Source organism: Phocoena phocoena, chromosome 4 (genome assembly GCF_963924675.1).
Source record: "Phocoena phocoena chromosome 4, mPhoPho1.1, whole genome shotgun sequence".
Lineage (NCBI taxonomy): Eukaryota > Metazoa > Chordata > Mammalia > Artiodactyla > Phocoenidae > Phocoena > Phocoena phocoena.
In genome coordinates this window covers 133,734,403-133,752,657 of record NC_089222.1, presented here as the reverse complement: position 1 = coordinate 133,752,657, position 18,255 = coordinate 133,734,403, and the positions used below count along the sequence as shown (strand labels likewise).

The following is an 18,255-nucleotide window of genomic DNA, read 5'->3' as shown; positions in this document are numbered from 1 at the left end:
GGTACTGGCACAAAAACAGAAATATAGATCAATGGAACAGGATAGAAAGCCCAGAAATAAACCCACGCACATATGGCCACCTTATCTTTGATAAAGAAGGCAGGAATGTATAGTGGAGAAAGGTCAGCCTCTTCAATAAGTGGTGCTGGGAAAACTGGACAGGTACATGTAAAAGTATGAAATTAGAACACTCCCTAACACCATACACAAAAATAAACTCAAAATGTTTTAAAGACCTAAATGTAAGGCCAGACACTATCAAACTCTTAGAGGAAAACATAGGCAGAACACTCTATGACATAAATCACAGCAAGATCCTTTTTGACCCACCTCCTAGAGAAATGGAAATAAAAACAAAAATAAACAAATGGGACCTAATGAAACTTCAAACCTTTTGCACAGCAAAGGAAACCATAAATAAGACCAAAAGACAACCCTCAGAATGGGAGAAAATATTTGCAAATGAAGCAACTGACAAAGGATTAATCTCCAAAATTTACAAGCAGCTCATGCAGCTCAATACCCAAAAAACAAACAACCCCATCCAAAAATGGGCAGAAGACCTAAATAGACATTTCTCCAAAGAAGATATACAGATTGGCAACAAACACATGAAAGAATGCTCAACATCATTAATCATTAGAGAAATGTAAATCAAACCTACAATGAGATATCATCCCACACCGGTCATAATGGCCATCACCAAAAAATCTAGAAACAATAAACGCTGGAGAAGGTGTGGAGAAAAGGGAACACTCTTGCACTGCTGGTGGGAATGTGAATTGGTACAGCCACTATGGAGAACAGTATGGAGGTTCCTTAAAATACTACAAATAGAACTATCATACGACCTAGCAATCCCACTACTGGGCATATAGCCTGAGAAAACCATAATTGAAAAAGAGGGCATATAGCCTGAGAAAACCATAATTGAAAAAGAGTCATGTACCACAATGTTCACTGCAGCTCTATTTACAATAGCCAGGACATGGAAGCAACCTAAATGTCCATCGACGATGAATGGATAAAGAAGACGTGGCACATATATACAATGGAATATTTCTCAGCCATAAAAAGAAATGAAATTGAGTTATTTGTAGTGAGGTGGATGGACCTAGAGTCTGTCATACAGAGTGAAGTAAGTCAGAAAGAGAAAAATAAATACCGTATGCTAACACATATATATGGGATCTAAAAAGAAAAGAAAAAGGTTATGAAGAACCTAGGGTCAGGCTAGGAATAAAGATGCAGACGTAGAGAATGGACTTGAGGACACCGGGAGGGGGAAGGGTAAGTTGGGACGAAGTGAGAGAGAGGCAAGGACATATATACACTACCAAACGTAAAATAGATAGCTAGTGGGATGCAGCCACATAGCACAGGGAGATCAGCTCGGTGCTTTGTGACCACCTAGAGGGGTGTTATAGGGAGGGTGGGAGGGAGGGAGGCGCAAGAGGGAAGAGATATGGGAACATATGTATATGTATTACTGATTCACTTTGTTATACAGCAGAAACTAACACACCATTGTAAAGCAATTATACTCCAATAAAGATGTTAAAGAAAATGATGAAAAAAGTATATGTAAGTGACTGCAAGAACAAAATACATGGCAATTAACAAATATTAGCCCAGGATTTATTTTGATAAATTAAAAACCACAAATATTCTAGAATGTGCCAGTGACTAGACTAGCTGAAAAAATTCTAAAACACGAAGTACTTGGTCCAAAATACTTTAAAAATTTATTTTAAAAGTATTTATAGCTGATCATAGGAAAAGCACGGATTTATACTAGATGATTTACATACATATTTTTTAAAAATATGCCCTGCTGAAATCTGTAGCACATTATTCCAAGTCTGATTACTGGAAAGAAACCATGTGTTACTCTATGTGCTCTCAGATGCTTTAATTTAATGGCTTCTACGACAAAAAGCTCATTTTTGATCTAGGAAGAAACATCTCAGGGTACTGAATTGGGTGGGAGTACCATAGCCATAAAGTTTCCCTCCAGAGGGAAATTCAACTTTCATAATGTCAAATTGGGCTTGAAATTACAGCCACTGCTCACAAATGTGTTTTTAATAGAATAAAATGTCATCCCGGGGCTTCCCTGGTGGCGCAGTGGTTGAGAGTCCACCTGCCGATGCAGGGGACACGGGTTCGTGCCCCGGTCCGGGAAGATCCCACATGCCGCGGAGCGGCTGGGCCCGTGAGCCATGGCCGCTGAGCCTGTGCGTCCGGAGCCTGTGCTCCGCAACGGGAGAGGCCACAACAGTGAGAGAGGCCCGCGTACCGCAAAAAAAAAAAAAAAGTCATCCCGTGGAACTGACACTTTACAAACCTGAAGAAGTGTTTTCAAAACAAGTTTTTTTAATTAGTATTAGAAATGTAAATGTTCAACTGAGAACTGAGTCATCAACTAGTTTCTCTAATTAAAATTTTACCCTGGAATAAAGAATACACTTAAAAACCTCGACTTCTACATCAAAGCAGTAATTCCACCGAAAGGCCAGATTACGTAAGTGATAACACTTATCTCTATCCATTTGGTTTCACTAAAGTAGGGCTCAGGTAACATGCTAGAATATTCTGATCCCAGACTTTACAGTCACTTGCCTTGCAGCTTCATTTTCACTTGGGCACTTCCTTCTGTTTGGCTCCAGCGTCCCTTCTTAGCCCAAATGGGGACAGAGCAAAGGCTTAGAAAAGCTAGTCTAGCTCCAACCGTCTGCATAAATAAACTAGGCAAAGGTACTGGGTGTTCTGCACTGTTTTTAATAAATAATTATTTTCATTCTTGAAGGAGGGTGGTCTAACAAGGAGACTCTCAGGGACTGTTCATTGAGCTACATAAGATGTGCATTTGCAGCTTACCTTTATTCAAAATCCTCTCTCCCCTCATACAGATTTTTCTCCCTCCAGCGCAAAAGAAAGGTATTAAAACTAAGACTGAACGCTAATCAGAGCTGCTCAAGGTAACTCCTAGTACCCATTGCTTCCTTCATTAAGAAAATCTGCTAGCGGGTCTTCCCTGGTGGCACAGCGGTTGGGAATCTGCCTACAAATGCAGGGGACACAGGTTCGAGCCCTGGTCTGGGAAGATCCCATGTGCCGCGGAGCAACTAGGCACATGAGCCACAACTACTGAGCCTGCGCGTCTGGAGCCTGTGCTCCGCAACGAGAGGCCGCGACAGTGAGAGGCCCGCGCACCGCGATGAAGAGTGGCCCCCGGTCGCCGCAACTAGAGAAAGCCCTCGCACAGCAACGAAGACCCAACACAGCAAAAATTAATTAATTAATTAATTAAAGAGTGAAGTACCTTGTCATTAAAAAAAAAGAAAATCTGCTACCAAAAAATTATGTGTGGGGACTTCCTTGGTGGTCCAGTGGTTAAGACTTCACCTTCCAATGCAGGGGGTGTGGGCTCGATCCTTGGTTGGGGAGCTAAGATCCCACATGCCTCATGGCCAAAAAAACAAAATATAAAACAGACGCAATATTGTAACAAATTCAATAAAGACTTTCAAAATGGTTCACATCAAAAAAACTTTGAAAAAAAAGTTATGTGTGTTTATATTTAGCTCGGTATTATGATTTTTATTTAATAATACACACACACACACACACACACACACAGAGCAGGCTCAATCTCTTCATCTCATTGTGAACTTGTAAAAGATGGAAGACCAGGACCTCTGCCCACACTGGAGACTTGGAGTGCACGGTGAACCTAGCATATTGGAGCCCAGGGGTGGGAAAAGCCCCCCTCACCACCCAGGACCACGAGTGGAGGTCATCGTCCACAACAAGCATCTCAGTTATGCCCAGGGCTTTGGGCTTTGGGGTTTGGTATGTTCATCACTTATTCATGACCTGATTAACTGCTCTTTAATACTTTCATTTGAAAACCCTCAGTAGGATTCCAAATACTGATGAGATGTCTTCTTGGGTTCATCTGGTTTTGCCCTTATCTTAGGAGTCTCCCCAAACGCAGGACTTTAGAGACTCTTGGGCACCCCGGATGGCTGGTCAACCTAAGCTACAAAACTGGGACAACACTGCCTACTACAAAAGCCACTGTAAGGAATAAATTCTATTCTGCAGCAAAGCATCTAGGACATGGCGTAGCAGATGGTATGCGATCCATAAACGTTAATTATTACTACTGTTATCAGTATTACATCCTCGTGGTCAAAGCAAAGAGAAAGCACGCAATCCTCTCCTGTAGGTTTTTGGTGATTCAGAAGGTCACGAAAACCCTGCTCTGCTCCAGGTAGACAAGAGAATCATTGGGTTTCGGAACTTCATCCTATCATCCGAAACAGAGAGAGCAAGCCTCCTCGTGGGTGGCTGCTGAATTTTCCGCTTGCTTTGTCCGTCAGCACCACGCCCAAAGAGCATCCCTCATTGCTGTTCACCCTTCCTGTGCCCTGTGCACAGAGCTCTAGTGAAGAGCAAGTCGTGACCAAGAGAGGAGATTCGTGGAACAAGAGTATCTGAACAGGGCTTCCCTGGTGGCGCAGTGGTTGGGGGTCCACCTGCCGAAGCAGGGGACGCGGGTTCGTGCCCCGGTCCGGGAGGATCCCGCATGTCGTGGAGCGGTCGGGCCCATGAGCCATGGCCGCTGGGCCTGCGCGTTCGAAGCCTGTGCTCCGCAATGGGAGAGGCCACAGCAGTGAGAGGCCCGCATACCGAAAAAAATAGTATCTGAACAGAGTCAGAAGGATGGCCAGACCCCTTACCAAAAAGCCATGGGGCAGGATGCAAGACAACAGAAACTCAATAGGAGATTAAAATGACAGAGATACAACATCTCTAGTTATTAGAGAAATGCAAATCAACACTACAGAGGCACCACCTCACACCGGTCAGAATGGCCATAATGAAAAAGTCCACAAATAACACTTGGCTGGAGAGGGTGTGGAGAAAAGGGAACCCTCCCACACTGCTGGTGGGAATGTAAATTGATACAGCCACTATGGAGAACAGTATGGAGGTTTCTCAGAAAACTGAAAATAGAGCTACCATATGATCCAGCAATCCCACTCCCGGGCATATATCCAGACAAAACTATAATTCAAAAAGAGACATGCACCCCTATGTTCATAGCAGCACTATTCACAATAGCCAAGACAGGGAAACAATCTAAATGTCCATTGACAGATGAATGGATAAAGAAGATGTGGTACACGGAACTCCCTGGCAGTCCAGTGGTTAGGACTTGGCTTTTTCACTGCTGTGGCCCCGGGTTCAATCCCTGGTCAGGGAACTAAGATCCTGCAGGCCGTGAAGCACAGCCAAAAAAAAAAAAGAAGATGTGGTACATACATATAATGGAATACTACTCAGCCATAAAAAAGAATGAAATAATGCCCTTTGCAGCAACATGGATACAACTAGAGATGATCATACTAAGTGAAGTAAGTCAGAAAGAGAAAGACAAACACCATATGATATCGCTTATATGTAGAATCTAAAGTATGACACAAATGAACCTATCTATGAAACAGAAACAGAATCACAGACATAGAGAACAGACTGATGGTTGCCAAGGGAGAGGAGGTTGGGGGAGTTTGGGGTGAGCAGATGTAAGCTTTTATATATAGGATGGATAAACAGCAAGGTTCTACTGTACAGCACAGAGAACTATATTCAGTATCCTAGGATAAACCATAACGGAAAAGAATATATATATATACAGATATATATACAGACACACACACACACATGTATAAAACTGAATCACTTTGCTATACAGCAGAAACTAACACAACATTGTAAGTCAACTATACTTCAAAAAAAAAAACCATGACAGAGATAACGCAAGGAGAGGGGTGTGAATGAATCAGATGGCTCAGAGAACAGGCAAGAGAAGCAAGCAGGGTTGCTACATGTTTTGGCAGCAATTTGGCTAAGACAATGATAAACTTATAAAGAAATTTTTAGTTAAAGAGACAGAATCCAAAGCTCCATATATCTCCATGGGAAACATCCAAAGAAATGTATGTTTGCAAATAGCAACGTCGCCCATCTGCTGCTGTGTTGGTACGTTTTCTCAGGAAAGAGCTGAGGGTCCATTAACAGTCCCATGACACTGCAGAATATCTTTCTGTCTCTGGCTGGTCCCTCTGATACCTAGGTGACTTCCTTAACAAGTCCCTGCAGAAGGCACAGCTGTCCTGGGTCTGGGATTTTTCCCAAAGAGCACCAGCTGAACAAGCTGTCCAATCCCCTCACTGTTCACACAGGCGCACCCAGGAGCTGCAAGGAAGTGAGAGACACAGGGCTGTCAAACCGTTCCCGGCCAAGGAATTCCCTGGTGGTCCAGTGGTTAGGACTCCATGCTTTCACTGATGGAGCCCGGATTCGATTCCTGGTCGGGGAACTAAGATCCCGTAAGCTCCGTGGCGCAACCAAAAAAACAAAACAAAACCATTCCGGCCAACCGTCCTCATGGCCTGGGGAGATCAAAGCATTCTTTGATCCATTCAAAAAATATTGACTGAGCACCGTCTCTGTACCAGATACTATTCTAGCCACGAAGCATAAAACAGTGATCCTTTCCTCATGGGGCTTATGGTCTAATGGGGTCAGGTGATGGTATGAATTGAATGGAGCCCCCCACCCCAATTCATCTGTTTAAGTCCTTTCTTAGTCTGTTCAGGTTGCTATAACAAATACCATAGGCCAAATAGCTTACAAATAACAGACATTTATTTCTCACAGTTCTCGAGGCTGGGAAGTCCAAGACCAAGGCAGACGTGGCATCTGGTGAGATCTCTCTTCCCGGTTCCTAGACAGCATCTTCTTGCTATAGCCTCACATGGAAGAACAGGCCAAAGAGCTTTCCAGGGTCTCTTTTTTAAGACCAGGAATCCCATTCATAAGGGCTCTGTCCACATGGCCTAATCACCTCCAAAAGGCCCTACCTCCTAATACCGTCACATTGGGGATTAGGTTTTAATCTATGAACTTTGAGGGGACACAAACATTCAGACTAACCCCCAGTACCTCAGAATTTCACCTTATTCGGCAATAATGATCTTGACAGAGGTCATCAAGTGAGGTCATTAGGATGGACCCTAGTACGACTGATGTGCTCATAAAAAGGGGAAATGTGGACACAGAGACAGACACACACAGAGGAAAACAATGTGAAAATACACAGAGAGAAGAAAGCTATCCCCAAACCAAGGAGAGGGGCCTAGAGCAGATCCTGCCCTCGCAGCCCTCAGGAGGAACCAAACCTGCCAACACCTTGATTTTGAGCTCTGGCCTCCAAAACTGTGTGGCAATAAGTCTCTGCTGTTTAAGCCACCCAGTGTACGGTACTTTGTTACAGCAGCTCTAGCAAACTAATACAGGTGGTGAGAAGCACTTTGAGGAAAGACAAAGCAGGGTGAGGGGGCAGAGAGTGACAGGGGACAGGAGCAATAGAGAGGGTCATCAGAGCGAAGCCATGCTGCCCTCCAGGACTCCAAACAGGCCCAGTTCACTCCACCAGTACCACCCGTCGGAATGCTTCGAGCGTGGACAAAATAGCCCCAAAGGGTCCCAGGAATATTTTTACACACGTGCTTACACTGGACTCGGTGCATTTTGTGTCCAAGTTAAGAGGCAGCCATTGCTCCTTAAAAGGTTTTCATTTCCCTTGATGCTCCCTCTTTCTCTTTCTTCTCAACCACCCACCATCAACTGTATCTATCACCTTTCCCATGAAGAAATAATGGGACATGATTCAAACACGTCCTAGCAAGAGTCAACGTCTTCCAAAAATCTGTCCACACTCTATCATGCCCTTTCCCTGTGACCCAGGCATGGTGGGGGACAGGAAGGCAGAAATTAGGCATGCCAAGCCAAGGTCACAGTCATAGAATCACCTGCCTAGCCCGAGCGTAACCTGCAACTTCAGCCCAGTTAGCACAGGTGCTAACACGCCAAGGTGATCCAAATCCTGATCCCAACATACAAACCTCCATTCAGACGGCATTGCTGTCACAGATGGGCAACGAAGCAGTGGCTCTTAACATTTTGGGGGTAAATAATTCCTTGTAGAATCTGATGAAGTCATGGATCCTTGCCCCAGAAATATAATTATACACATACAATTTGTAGGGGTCCATGGAACCGCAAAGCTCCTTATGGCCCCTCACTAGTTAGTAGAATCCAGGGAAATAACCTCTGCAATGGTGAGGATGACCAAGAAACAAAGACAAAGAATAAGCAGGGAGCAAGCAAGGTGGAGGAGGCTTCAAAATATATCACTGGAAGAGGACTGATTGCCTTAAAATATAAAAAGTGCCTATAAATCAATAAGAAGAAGACCAAAAACCCAAGGGAAGATGGAGAATGGACATGAACAATTAACAGAAATGAAATCCAAATTGTTTTTGGACATATGAAATATGTTCAATTCACTTACAAATATGATAAACTACACATAAAAAAGATACCATGTTTAATCTACTAGATAGGCAAAGATCAGAAAGTTTGAGAGTACCTTATATTGATAAAGATGTGGAAAGAAACTCACATACCAGGTTTATGGAAGTATAAACTAGGACAACCTCTTTGGCAGGCAATTTGGCAATATTCGTCAACAGTTAAAAGTCATACCCTTGGGAATCCCCCCGTAGTCCAGTGGTTAGGGCTCAGAGCTTTCACTGCAGGAGCCCAGGTTCGATCCCTGGTTGGGGAACTAAGATCCCACAAGCTACACAGTGTGACCAAAAAAACAAAACAAAAAAAAAAGAGTCATACCCTTTCGCCTAAGGCTAGGAATTTATCCCTCAGATATACCTGAAACATTTACAAGATGACACAAAGGCACAGATATTTACTGCTGCACTATTGGGGAATAAGAAAAAATTGTATACAACCTAAATGTCCATTCTTTAATTGTGCTTAATTCCTTAAGTGATGTCCATTGGCATACTTATCAAGGAATGACTAAGTAAACATGGTACCACCATACAATGAATACTATGCAGTAATTAAAAAGAATAAGGCAATTCTGTAGTGATCTGGGGGAAGGATGTTCAAGATATATTGTTAAGTGAAAAAAGCAAGATACTGAACAGCATGTATAGTGTAAAAATATATTTCCCTATGTCTACACCTTTACAAATGCATGCATATGGAGTTTCAAATGTATGTACACTTGTATGCAGATAGAGTATGTTTGGAAGGATACACAGGAAGCTAGAAGTGGGGTTGCCTCTGGGGAGAGGAACCCATCACTGAGGCACACAGGTAAAGGCAGAATTACCTTTCACCGCATCCCCTCTTGAAACCTTTCCATTTAAGACCACGTGTCTGTATTTCCTATTGCAGACTTTAGCCAAATGAATCTTAAAACACACACACACGTGATTAAAAGCCAGAAAGAGTCCAGTAATTAGAAACCGCATAGCTGTAGGGAAGAGCCGGTTCGCTGGAGGTAGACGTGGTAAGAGGGTGTTAAGAGATGGCTCCCACCCGAGCAATCCTTCCTGTCACCCGAATGTCCTGAATCATGACTCTGCTTGGCAACAATGCAATTTCCCACAGCTCAGGAGTGATGCGGGAGGGATGATCTCTCCCACTGTCTCTGATTAGACACGCTGGTCGACAAGTTAGCCCGACTCTGTGGACATAAAGTCCTCGAGAGAAAACACACAGAACACATGAAAGTACCCCAAAGGTACCCACAAACCCAACAGTGAGCCCTGAGCATCCTACGTGAAAAGAAACGTGAGGCCAGAGTATTCCCAGGATGCTCCCTGTTAGGAAGTAGACTGTGGCTGTTCCCTCATTTCAGGTGCAGAAGCATCAAAACTAGGTGGGCAAGGTAGGGCGGGAAGCTGCCCACTTTGTTTACGGATCCGGCCTGGACTCAGATCAAGACCCTGGACTCTGGCCTGTCTCTCCCAGTAAGCAGTGGACACCTGGCCGCACTGCACCACTTCCCTTTCTGGACTGAGAACTTCCTCCCCAGCTGCTGACCTCTGCTGCGAGCTCACCCCGGGAACTACCCTCGGCAAGTGTCCAAAGCCACGCCCCTTCCCAGGGCAGCCCTCACCCAATGACGGGTCCAGGGTCCAAAGTTACAAAGGCTCAGTCCCCTCGCCCCAACCTGGACACCTCAGTAGGTACAAAGATGCAGAGCCCCAGCTTGGACCTCTCAGCTCCAGAGTGCAGCATGGCATGGGCGAGGGGCTTCAGCTGGGACTGCATCGGGGCCCAACTTCTGCCTCTGCCCAATGCTGCCTTGCCCCTCTCCTCGCCTCTCCTCCCCTCACAGGTGCTGGTCCCGAGTATACACCGTAAGACCACATTCCCCTCCTTCCTTATAAGGAGACGGAGATTTGCAGACAGAGAAGACACACAGGGGAAAGAAGGGCATATGAAGGCAGAGGCAGAGATTGGGGTGTCGCATCCACAAGCCAAAGGGATGCCGGGGATGGTCAGCAAACACCAGAAGCTGCAAAAGGCGTGGAAAGATCCTCCCCTAGAGCTTTCAGAGGTTCTGCCAACACCTTGATTTTGGACCTGTGGCTTCCAGAAGTCTAAGAGAATACATTTCTGTTGTTTTAAGCCACCCAGTTCGTGGTCGTTTGTTAGGGCAGCCCTAGCAATAGAGAAGAGAAGGTCAGAGGAAAAATCTACTCAGGGCATACCTCCACGTAGTCAACAAAGGTAAGGACACCAGCGAGTTGGTTCTCACCTGCCCAGGGCTGCTTCTAGCAACTAATGAGAAAATGCATGGAAGACCCTGAACATGCCACAAGGCGCTATACCGCTGAGCTGGCGTTCAGGAGACAGGAGAGGCAACAGCTCCGTCTACCTTTGTAGAAGTATCTACCTCCTCGGGTACCATTCAGGTCCCGTGGTTCACCCCTTTCCTGCTGGTCGTCCTACCAGCCAGCACCATTTCATCAGAGAGCATGAAATTCAATTCAGGTCAGCACTTGAAAGTGGCCAGGGCCCAGACTGAGCAGAGGAAGAGGTTTCACCACTTTGCTAAAAGTAAGGCTTGGGGATTATCTACGGGTTTCAATTAACCAAGAGAGCAGGTCGCTGGGTTACCATGAATAATCAAGATGGGGCGTACATCCCGAGGTAAACGATACTTGGTGTCCAAACCACCTTCCCACAGGACACCCAGTCTGCTCCTCTCTCTGGACAGACACGGCTGCCACTCCCCACACCTCCTGGAAAAGTTAACCCCTGGGATGGATGATTGCCACGCGGCACTGGAACAGCCACCAGCGTGCGGACCGCTGTCGTTGAGCCCAGCCTGTGCCGGTGACTCCACACCCGCAGAGAAAAGGTCAGGCTGTGTCCTCTTCGTGGGCACTATTCAGCACTGTTGTGCTGACTGAAAGCGCCCTTTGAAGTCCATGGGACCTGCGTATCAATGAACACTGAGAAGTGAGCCCAAAGTGCCAATTTCCATCATTCACAAGGACTTCAAAAAGATGAGGCAGGGCAGGAAGTTCAAAAAGATTGTGCCTGTGAACTGCAGCATGCAATCTCGGAAATTATAGGCGCTGCCTTATTACAAGCAACACACTGAGCAGGTGCTTTTCCCCAATGCCTTTCGCTTGCCAAGAAATCCCTGCTGGGGACTAATAGGAATTTCCAGTTCCCTAGGCATTTCTTGAGCCTCAGAGCTATTACCCCTAAATTTCTAGCACTTTAAAAAAAAAAAAATACGGGATTTAGCACCTGTCTGTTTCCGAAATACTTGCTAAAAACAGATCTGCCAAAAGGCCACCTCTAAAATTAGTCATATTTCCTGATCCAAAAAACATAGTAAATTGTATTTTTAGTAACTCCTTCACTCCAGGTATCTGGTGCTGTCATGCTTGAAGCATAATTATTGGCAACTTATTAAGCAGGCAACCCTTATTTTTAGCCCCCAAATAGCTCCAATGAAAGTGATAAACAGGCTTTTTTTTTTTAACCAAGGGTTAGAACAAGGTAAACATCTCAACCAATCATTTTCTGTACCTAACTTTGTCTCTCAGAGAGACTTAATCACACAAAAATGTAATTGTGGCCTCAACTATTTTTCCCTTTTTGCAGCTTTGCCTACCTGTGGAACCTGCTCTATACTTGAGATACCCCTATGCTCTTCGCTCTAAGCCTCTGCAACGATATTCTTTCATCTTTAAAATGAATAACCTATCAAGTACCAGAGACTGTGCCTTTCATAGGTATCGGGGACCAATACAGAGCCCGCAAGCACACCTCTTCCTGCACGTTTCAAAGTTACCACTTAACACTCCTGCACAGCAACTTTGCTCTTCGTCTCAAAGCCACTGAGAATCCTTTTTTTCAAAGTCTGATTTTGTGATCATTTTTCCTTGTCTAATCATCAACCTAGTCAAAGACAGACTGAGAACATGCGGGTTAAGAGTTTCACATGATCGAGTGAATGATTTATTTTCAAAGCCGCGTGAACGGAGGATGGCAGCAACTCAAAGCTACAGGAGGACAAAATTAGGTCTTGCCCAAAGCCATCCTTTCTTTTCCAGTGGTAAAAGGGCACTAGATTCAAATGACTTTCAAACAACTTCGGAGAGAGGCTGGCCAAAAAAAAAAAAAAAAAAATACTGTCCTGCAGGCAGTGGTGGGAAAAGGAGCCTCTTGATAAGATAGGATTGAAGCCTGAATGAAAGTCAGGAAAAAGCGGCTCCGTTTGTCAGATGGACTCAGACGGTAATTCTCAGCGAGCCATGTAGGATGGCACCCAAAGCTTTTTGGAAACGTGCGCCAAGTCAAAACACAACACACACACACACACACACACACTACACACCCTAAGCCAGCAATACCCTGGCTGCTGGCATAAATCACCCAACACAATGTGCACAGTTTGAGACTGCAACTGCAGGCGTGGGGGCACCTCCCCTTCTACCCTTTCTCCATCCCCCTTTGCAGATTTTTCATGAACTGATTCCTCAGGACAGGCTGCCCTGGATCCTTCCACTCAGGGGATGGCGTGGGGGGGGGATACATCTATTTCTTAGGACAGCCTTCATGACTTAATTCCCCTCCCGCGGTGGTCTGTGTCCTTTCCAAAAAAAAGGAATAGAGAAAAGTGAAGTGCTTTCTCCAGAAAGGGGGAATTATTGAAGGGAGAGGCCCTTCTGGAACACTCACATCACCCACTCTGGGGACACTTCGTCTCCTCCCTTCCTCTGGGTCCTGTCACCTCGAGGTCTCCCCTTGCTTGGCTCACAGGAGTAACCCCTCTCTGGGCGAAAACCCTCTTAATAGGTCACCTTGTAAAGAGACCTGGAGGCTGCAAATAGTGTGAGGTTGACTTCACCTTTGTTTTGGCCTTAGTAAGACATTATCCAGCACATGAGTGGGGCTGGGGACTCATGAACTCAGCAATACTTCCCAGGCAGAATCATGTATACACACACACCACACACACACACACACAAACATTTTAATCTCTACGATCTGCCAAAAACCAAATCTTTTAGTTAAGCATTAAGGTGTTGGATCTGGGAGATAAAAAGCTATGAACGACACCCATTGTTTCTTTCAAGCTGGCCATTAAGTGAACTAAAACCCAGATTTCTCACGACGCCTGCATTCCCTGAGCACTGATTCTCAGGGCTGAAGTAGGGCACATCGGCAAAATCTCTCAACCTCCTTCTCCACTCTAAGAACCACACTCCTTAACTAGATCCAATCGATTAGTCCAGCTCAATAATTTTACATCCAATTAATTGTTCCTCCCCTTGTGGAGAGGAAGTGAGATGCATCATTCAAGAAAGACAAGATGAGATAAACGGGCGTTAGCACCAAAGGGTGAGGGGAAATCCTCACTGGACCCCATCCGGGCAGGAATTCCCCACATTTCAGTGAGCCTTCGGGCCCAGCACAGAGCTCCAGAACCCAAGCATCCGGCTAGGGACTGAGCTCTGAGTGCATCCTCGGGCAGTGCAGCCAAAACGAACAGCCTGATATTAAGAAGCAAAAATGCAGCGGAGAGGAGCCGGACCCACAGCACGGACCGGAAAGGGGAAGGCAGCCCGAAGCAGCTGAGCCGCAGGGCAGGGGAAGCGAGCGTGCCTCTAACGTTGCCCATTCTGCTGTCAGCGTAACGCCCCGTCTCTTTTTGCTAAGTTTCAAGAGGAAACACACACAACTAGACTGAATCCTATACATTTCGAATCAAAATAAAGTTCTACCCCCGTGTGCCGGGCACGGAGAATTGAGCGCACTGTGGTTAGCAAGCTGGGGCCTCGGGCATCCCCGTGCCATGACGGGATGTGTAAGTTCCCAGCCCACTGCGAACCCAGGAGTAAACGGTGCCGCGCTCCCTTTGGACTAGAATGAGGTTTGGAGTTTTTTGGGTTTGTTTTTGTTTTTCTTCTTCTTTGAAGAGTTACTCAATTCAGTGAGTTCATCCTGAACCCTCCCGTTTTGTACGGAAATTCAAGCAAGAGGCACTTTTAGAACTGCTCACTCTAACCCCACTTACCCAAAACAAAGGGCACTCCACCCAGAGCGGCTGTAGGAAAAGGACACGTGACAAGGGTGATGGAGACCTGCACTCAAATGCAAGGGGCTCCAGGACACACTGGGGAACCGAGGAGGGAGATTACAGACAAGTGAGGCTTGGGACTGGAGGGCAGGGCGGCTCGCCCAGTAATCAGAGGTCACACAGCAGTGCATTCCCAAGGAACTTCCAGGCCAGACAGAGGATCCCAGGGCAGAGGGTGGAAGGGCAGGTAGGAAGCCTGGAGCTTCCCACTCCCACCCACACTGCTGACGCCTCCCTGGTGAATGGGCCACAAAAAGGGGCTACTACCCCACCTGTGCTAAGCAAGCCCCAGCCTGGGGGGAGCCTTGAGTCTCAGATGATCATGAACTTGGGGCAACCCCAGCCTGAAGTAGCTCCAAGCTTAGGGTAACTCCCAGGCTGGGGCAGCCTCCCGGCTGGAGCCTCACCTCAGAAGTAAGTCATCACATTATGGGTTTCTTCTCACAGATCTAAGTTACAACTTAGGTCTAGCTGAGGCTTGCCTGGCAAGGGTTCACACACTGCTAACGTCTCACAAGGCTGGAGGGGGTACCCTTGCAGGTGTCTGGGGTCCCTCCTTTGCTTTCCCCTCTTCTAGGAAGATAAGAAGGCGTCTCCCAACCTCTGAAACATGGGGAGAGCGGTGTGTAGTTCGGTATCTGCCAGAGCAGGATCCTTACTGCAGCTCCCACCCCAGCGGCTGTAGTGAGGAGTGAAGGAGGGGGTGATACGGGGATGCAGGGGTGGGAAGGGTGGGTGGAGGGAGGGGCGGCGCGTGAAAATCCTCCTGTGAGCACTCAAAACTTCCCCTAGCTGCCGCAGCCCACAAGCGGGTACGTCCCTGGGCTCTCGTCCTTCCCCCACCTCCTACCCAGAGCCCAGGGTGCGGATCAGACTCTAAGTTCCCCCAAGGGCTGGCTAATCGGCTCTCCCACCCTCAGCGTAAGGGCCCACGCACTCCATTCCTGGCTCCAGCCTCTCCACTGATCTGCCGCCCCTACCGGCCCGGAGATCAGAGTCCCCCAGACCCCAGCCCACCCCACCCCCGCGCTGGTGTCCGCCAGGCGGCGCCCTTCGAGGAGCAAAAAAGGCTGCGGGCGGCTTCGCGGGGAAACCAGTCGCCCCCCGGGGAAAGTGACCCCATATCGCCCCTCGGGAAAGGCCGGTATCCTGGCTGCGAGGGTCTGCGCGCGCGTCTGGCTCGACCCCACTTTCAACCCGAGAGGAAAAGCCGACGGAGCGGGAGGCGCCCGTCCGGGGCTCCGCAGCCAGACTCGCAGCGCAGGGCTCTCCGCAGGGTCCCCGCCGCCCCTGCCTCCCCGATCCCCCAACCCGAAGGCCAGGGGCCGGCGCCCCGGGCGGCTCACCTTCTCTCCGGTCAGCACGTGCAGCCCCTCGCGCACCTTGGCGAAGGAGCCCTCGCCCAGCTTCCTGCTGCCTATGAGGTAGTTGCCCACGCGCTTGTGGTGCTGGAAGTCGCGGAGCCGCTCGCGGGGCACGCCGCTCACCCAGGCCGGCAGGAAACTTCCCTCGCAGGCCGCCGCCGGCCTGGCCGCGTCCTCGGCGCCGCCGCCGCCCCCGGGCGCCGCCGGCTCGCCCAGGAGCCCGTCCCCCGCCGCCGCCGGCATCACGCTTGCCCGCTGCCCGCGCCGCTCCGGCTCTGCTCCCACGGGCGCGGCTCCTCCTCCTAGTCCGGCCCACGCGACTCCCCCGGCTCCTCCCGCCGCCACCCCGGGCCCGGCCCCGCCCGGCCCGCGGCTCCCGCGCCCCGGGCCGCCGCCGAGCGCCGCGCGCAGACAATAGCGGTCGCCCAGGCCACAGGGTACCGGGGACCCGCCCACAAGAAGTTCTTCTTCGGAGGGTCGCCCGGGCCCCTTTCGGGACCCCGAGACCCTGCCCGGGGTCCCGTCCGGGCGGCTAGTGACAGTCGCCCAGCTCGGGTGCGCGGGGAACGAGCCGGCTGCGGAGGGGCGGGCGAGGGGGGGGGCGCGGTCCGGTGCCCGGTCCCGGAGCCGGGGTGCCTGGTCCCGGAGCCCGGGCGTCTCGGCAGCCTCCGCCCTAGCCGCCGCGGGCTGGCCCGCACGGGCTCGTGTCCGGCTCGCTGGCTCCTAGCTGCGCGCCGGGCGGCCGCTCCCGCCCGAGAGCAGCGCGCGGCGGGCTGCAGGCGCCCTCTGGAAGGTAGCAGAAGAAAGCCCCATTCAGTTTGAATTTGCAGAAATTTAATCCGGTCGCGGGCGGCGGGAACAGATGCGAGCTCCACTCTGCAGCCTGTACACTTTCAAATCCCTCGTAGCCCCTCCTTCCCCGCGCGCAACAGCCAAACTCGACCCTCGCCGGAGAGGGGAGGGCCCTGGGAGGGGAGCAGCGGAGTGGGCGGCGGAGCCACCTGAGCGCCGGGCAGGGGGACCTCGCGCTGCCTCGAAGACGCGCGCTCCCGGGCCGCCCAAGTCGGGCCGCCTCCGGCTGCTCCTCTCGCCTAGATTCGGGGCTCGGGCTTTCTGGACCTTTCGGCGAAAGGTCCAGCCGCACCCACCCTGGGCAGGAGGAAGGGAGGGAGGCTCTCTCGAACCCGGTGGACTGTGGGTTAGGTGCCCGGTGTGCAGCCCCGGGCGTGGAACATAGTAGGACCCTCTGGACCCTGGATGGGTGGATAGATGGATGGGTGGAAGGAAGGATGGAGAGGTGGCGGGGCGTCTGCCCGGGCTCACACCAGAGGGGAACGCTGTGTTGGAGGAGGAGCAGCCGCAACAATACTAGTAGCAGCAGCAACGTAGGAACCAGGGCATTTGCTGCCTCTGCTCGTACGTTTACACCTTCTCTGCTTTCCATTGAAATGATGCCGGTGATTGCAGGATGCGATGGACCAGCGCTCCCTGCTCCTGGAGGCTTTTGTTCTGTGCGCGCCCTGACTCTGCTCATCCCTCGTAAACAAGTGCAGCTGCCCTGACCACTCTGATCTTCTCCAGGATCCCCAGCGTCTTCTCAAACCAAAAATGAGGAATCTCGTGGCAGGGAGGGGGGGAGGAAGGGGGGGGGGAGGAAGGGGGAGGCATTTACAAAGTGCTACCTGTTGAGCAGCCAGATAAAAGACACCAGCGTTTCAAGCATACTTAACCCCTGACATTACAGCATCAGAGTTCAAAGGCAGGATTCGGTCCTCAAGTTCCTTTCACTACTGACTCCGCTGTAAACAATTATGGCATGATCCACGTCAGTGCTCTGAGATACGGGCGGGGCGGGAAGAGGAGGTGGTGCACAGCAGTCGTTAATCCAGTGTCTTGGGGGCTTTCTGACCCATGTGAAAAGTGACCCAGAGGAACGCCTGTTTTAAGTAGATCTAATTTTAAATATGCTATGATCGACTACTCACGTGTTATGACTAGGGTTGTTTTCCATCAGTCTCCTCATTGTTCCCTCTTCTCAATATTAAAAATACACTTTCAAATGTTTTTCTTGCTGTGCTTAAGGGACTTCATTACTCCCACCCACCCCCATAATTTCCACAAGGCCAATCCAATCGCTATAATGTCTCCGATTCAATGATCAAATTTTAGGACCGTAACCTGGTGGGAGAAGGGGGCTATATGACCAGCGCTGAGTGAATGTTCAACAAAGATCTGATGGACGAGGAATATGGAGCTCACTTTGGGATCAAAACCATTCTGCATCTTCTTTCTGAAAAGGTTTTAGAGTTTCCCCAGTTAGTAGCCTATGTGTTA

The 18,255-nt window shown here is 49.0% G+C and overlaps 1 protein-coding gene across 1 annotated transcript in view; it reads right to left on the bottom strand.

Annotated features, from left to right (window-relative positions):
• The window catches only part of HUNK (hormonally up-regulated Neu-associated kinase), a 105,805-nt gene extending 89,641 nt beyond the window's left edge, over nucleotides 1-16,164 (bottom strand). Inside the window, exon 1 of the mRNA XM_065876874.1 lies at nucleotides 15,904-16,164. Coding sequence (XP_065732946.1) covers nucleotides 15,904-16,164 — 261 coding nt within the window. The remainder of the gene's footprint in view (nucleotides 1-15,903) is intronic.
• Between the last annotated feature and the right edge of the window lie 2,091 nt (nucleotides 16,165-18,255).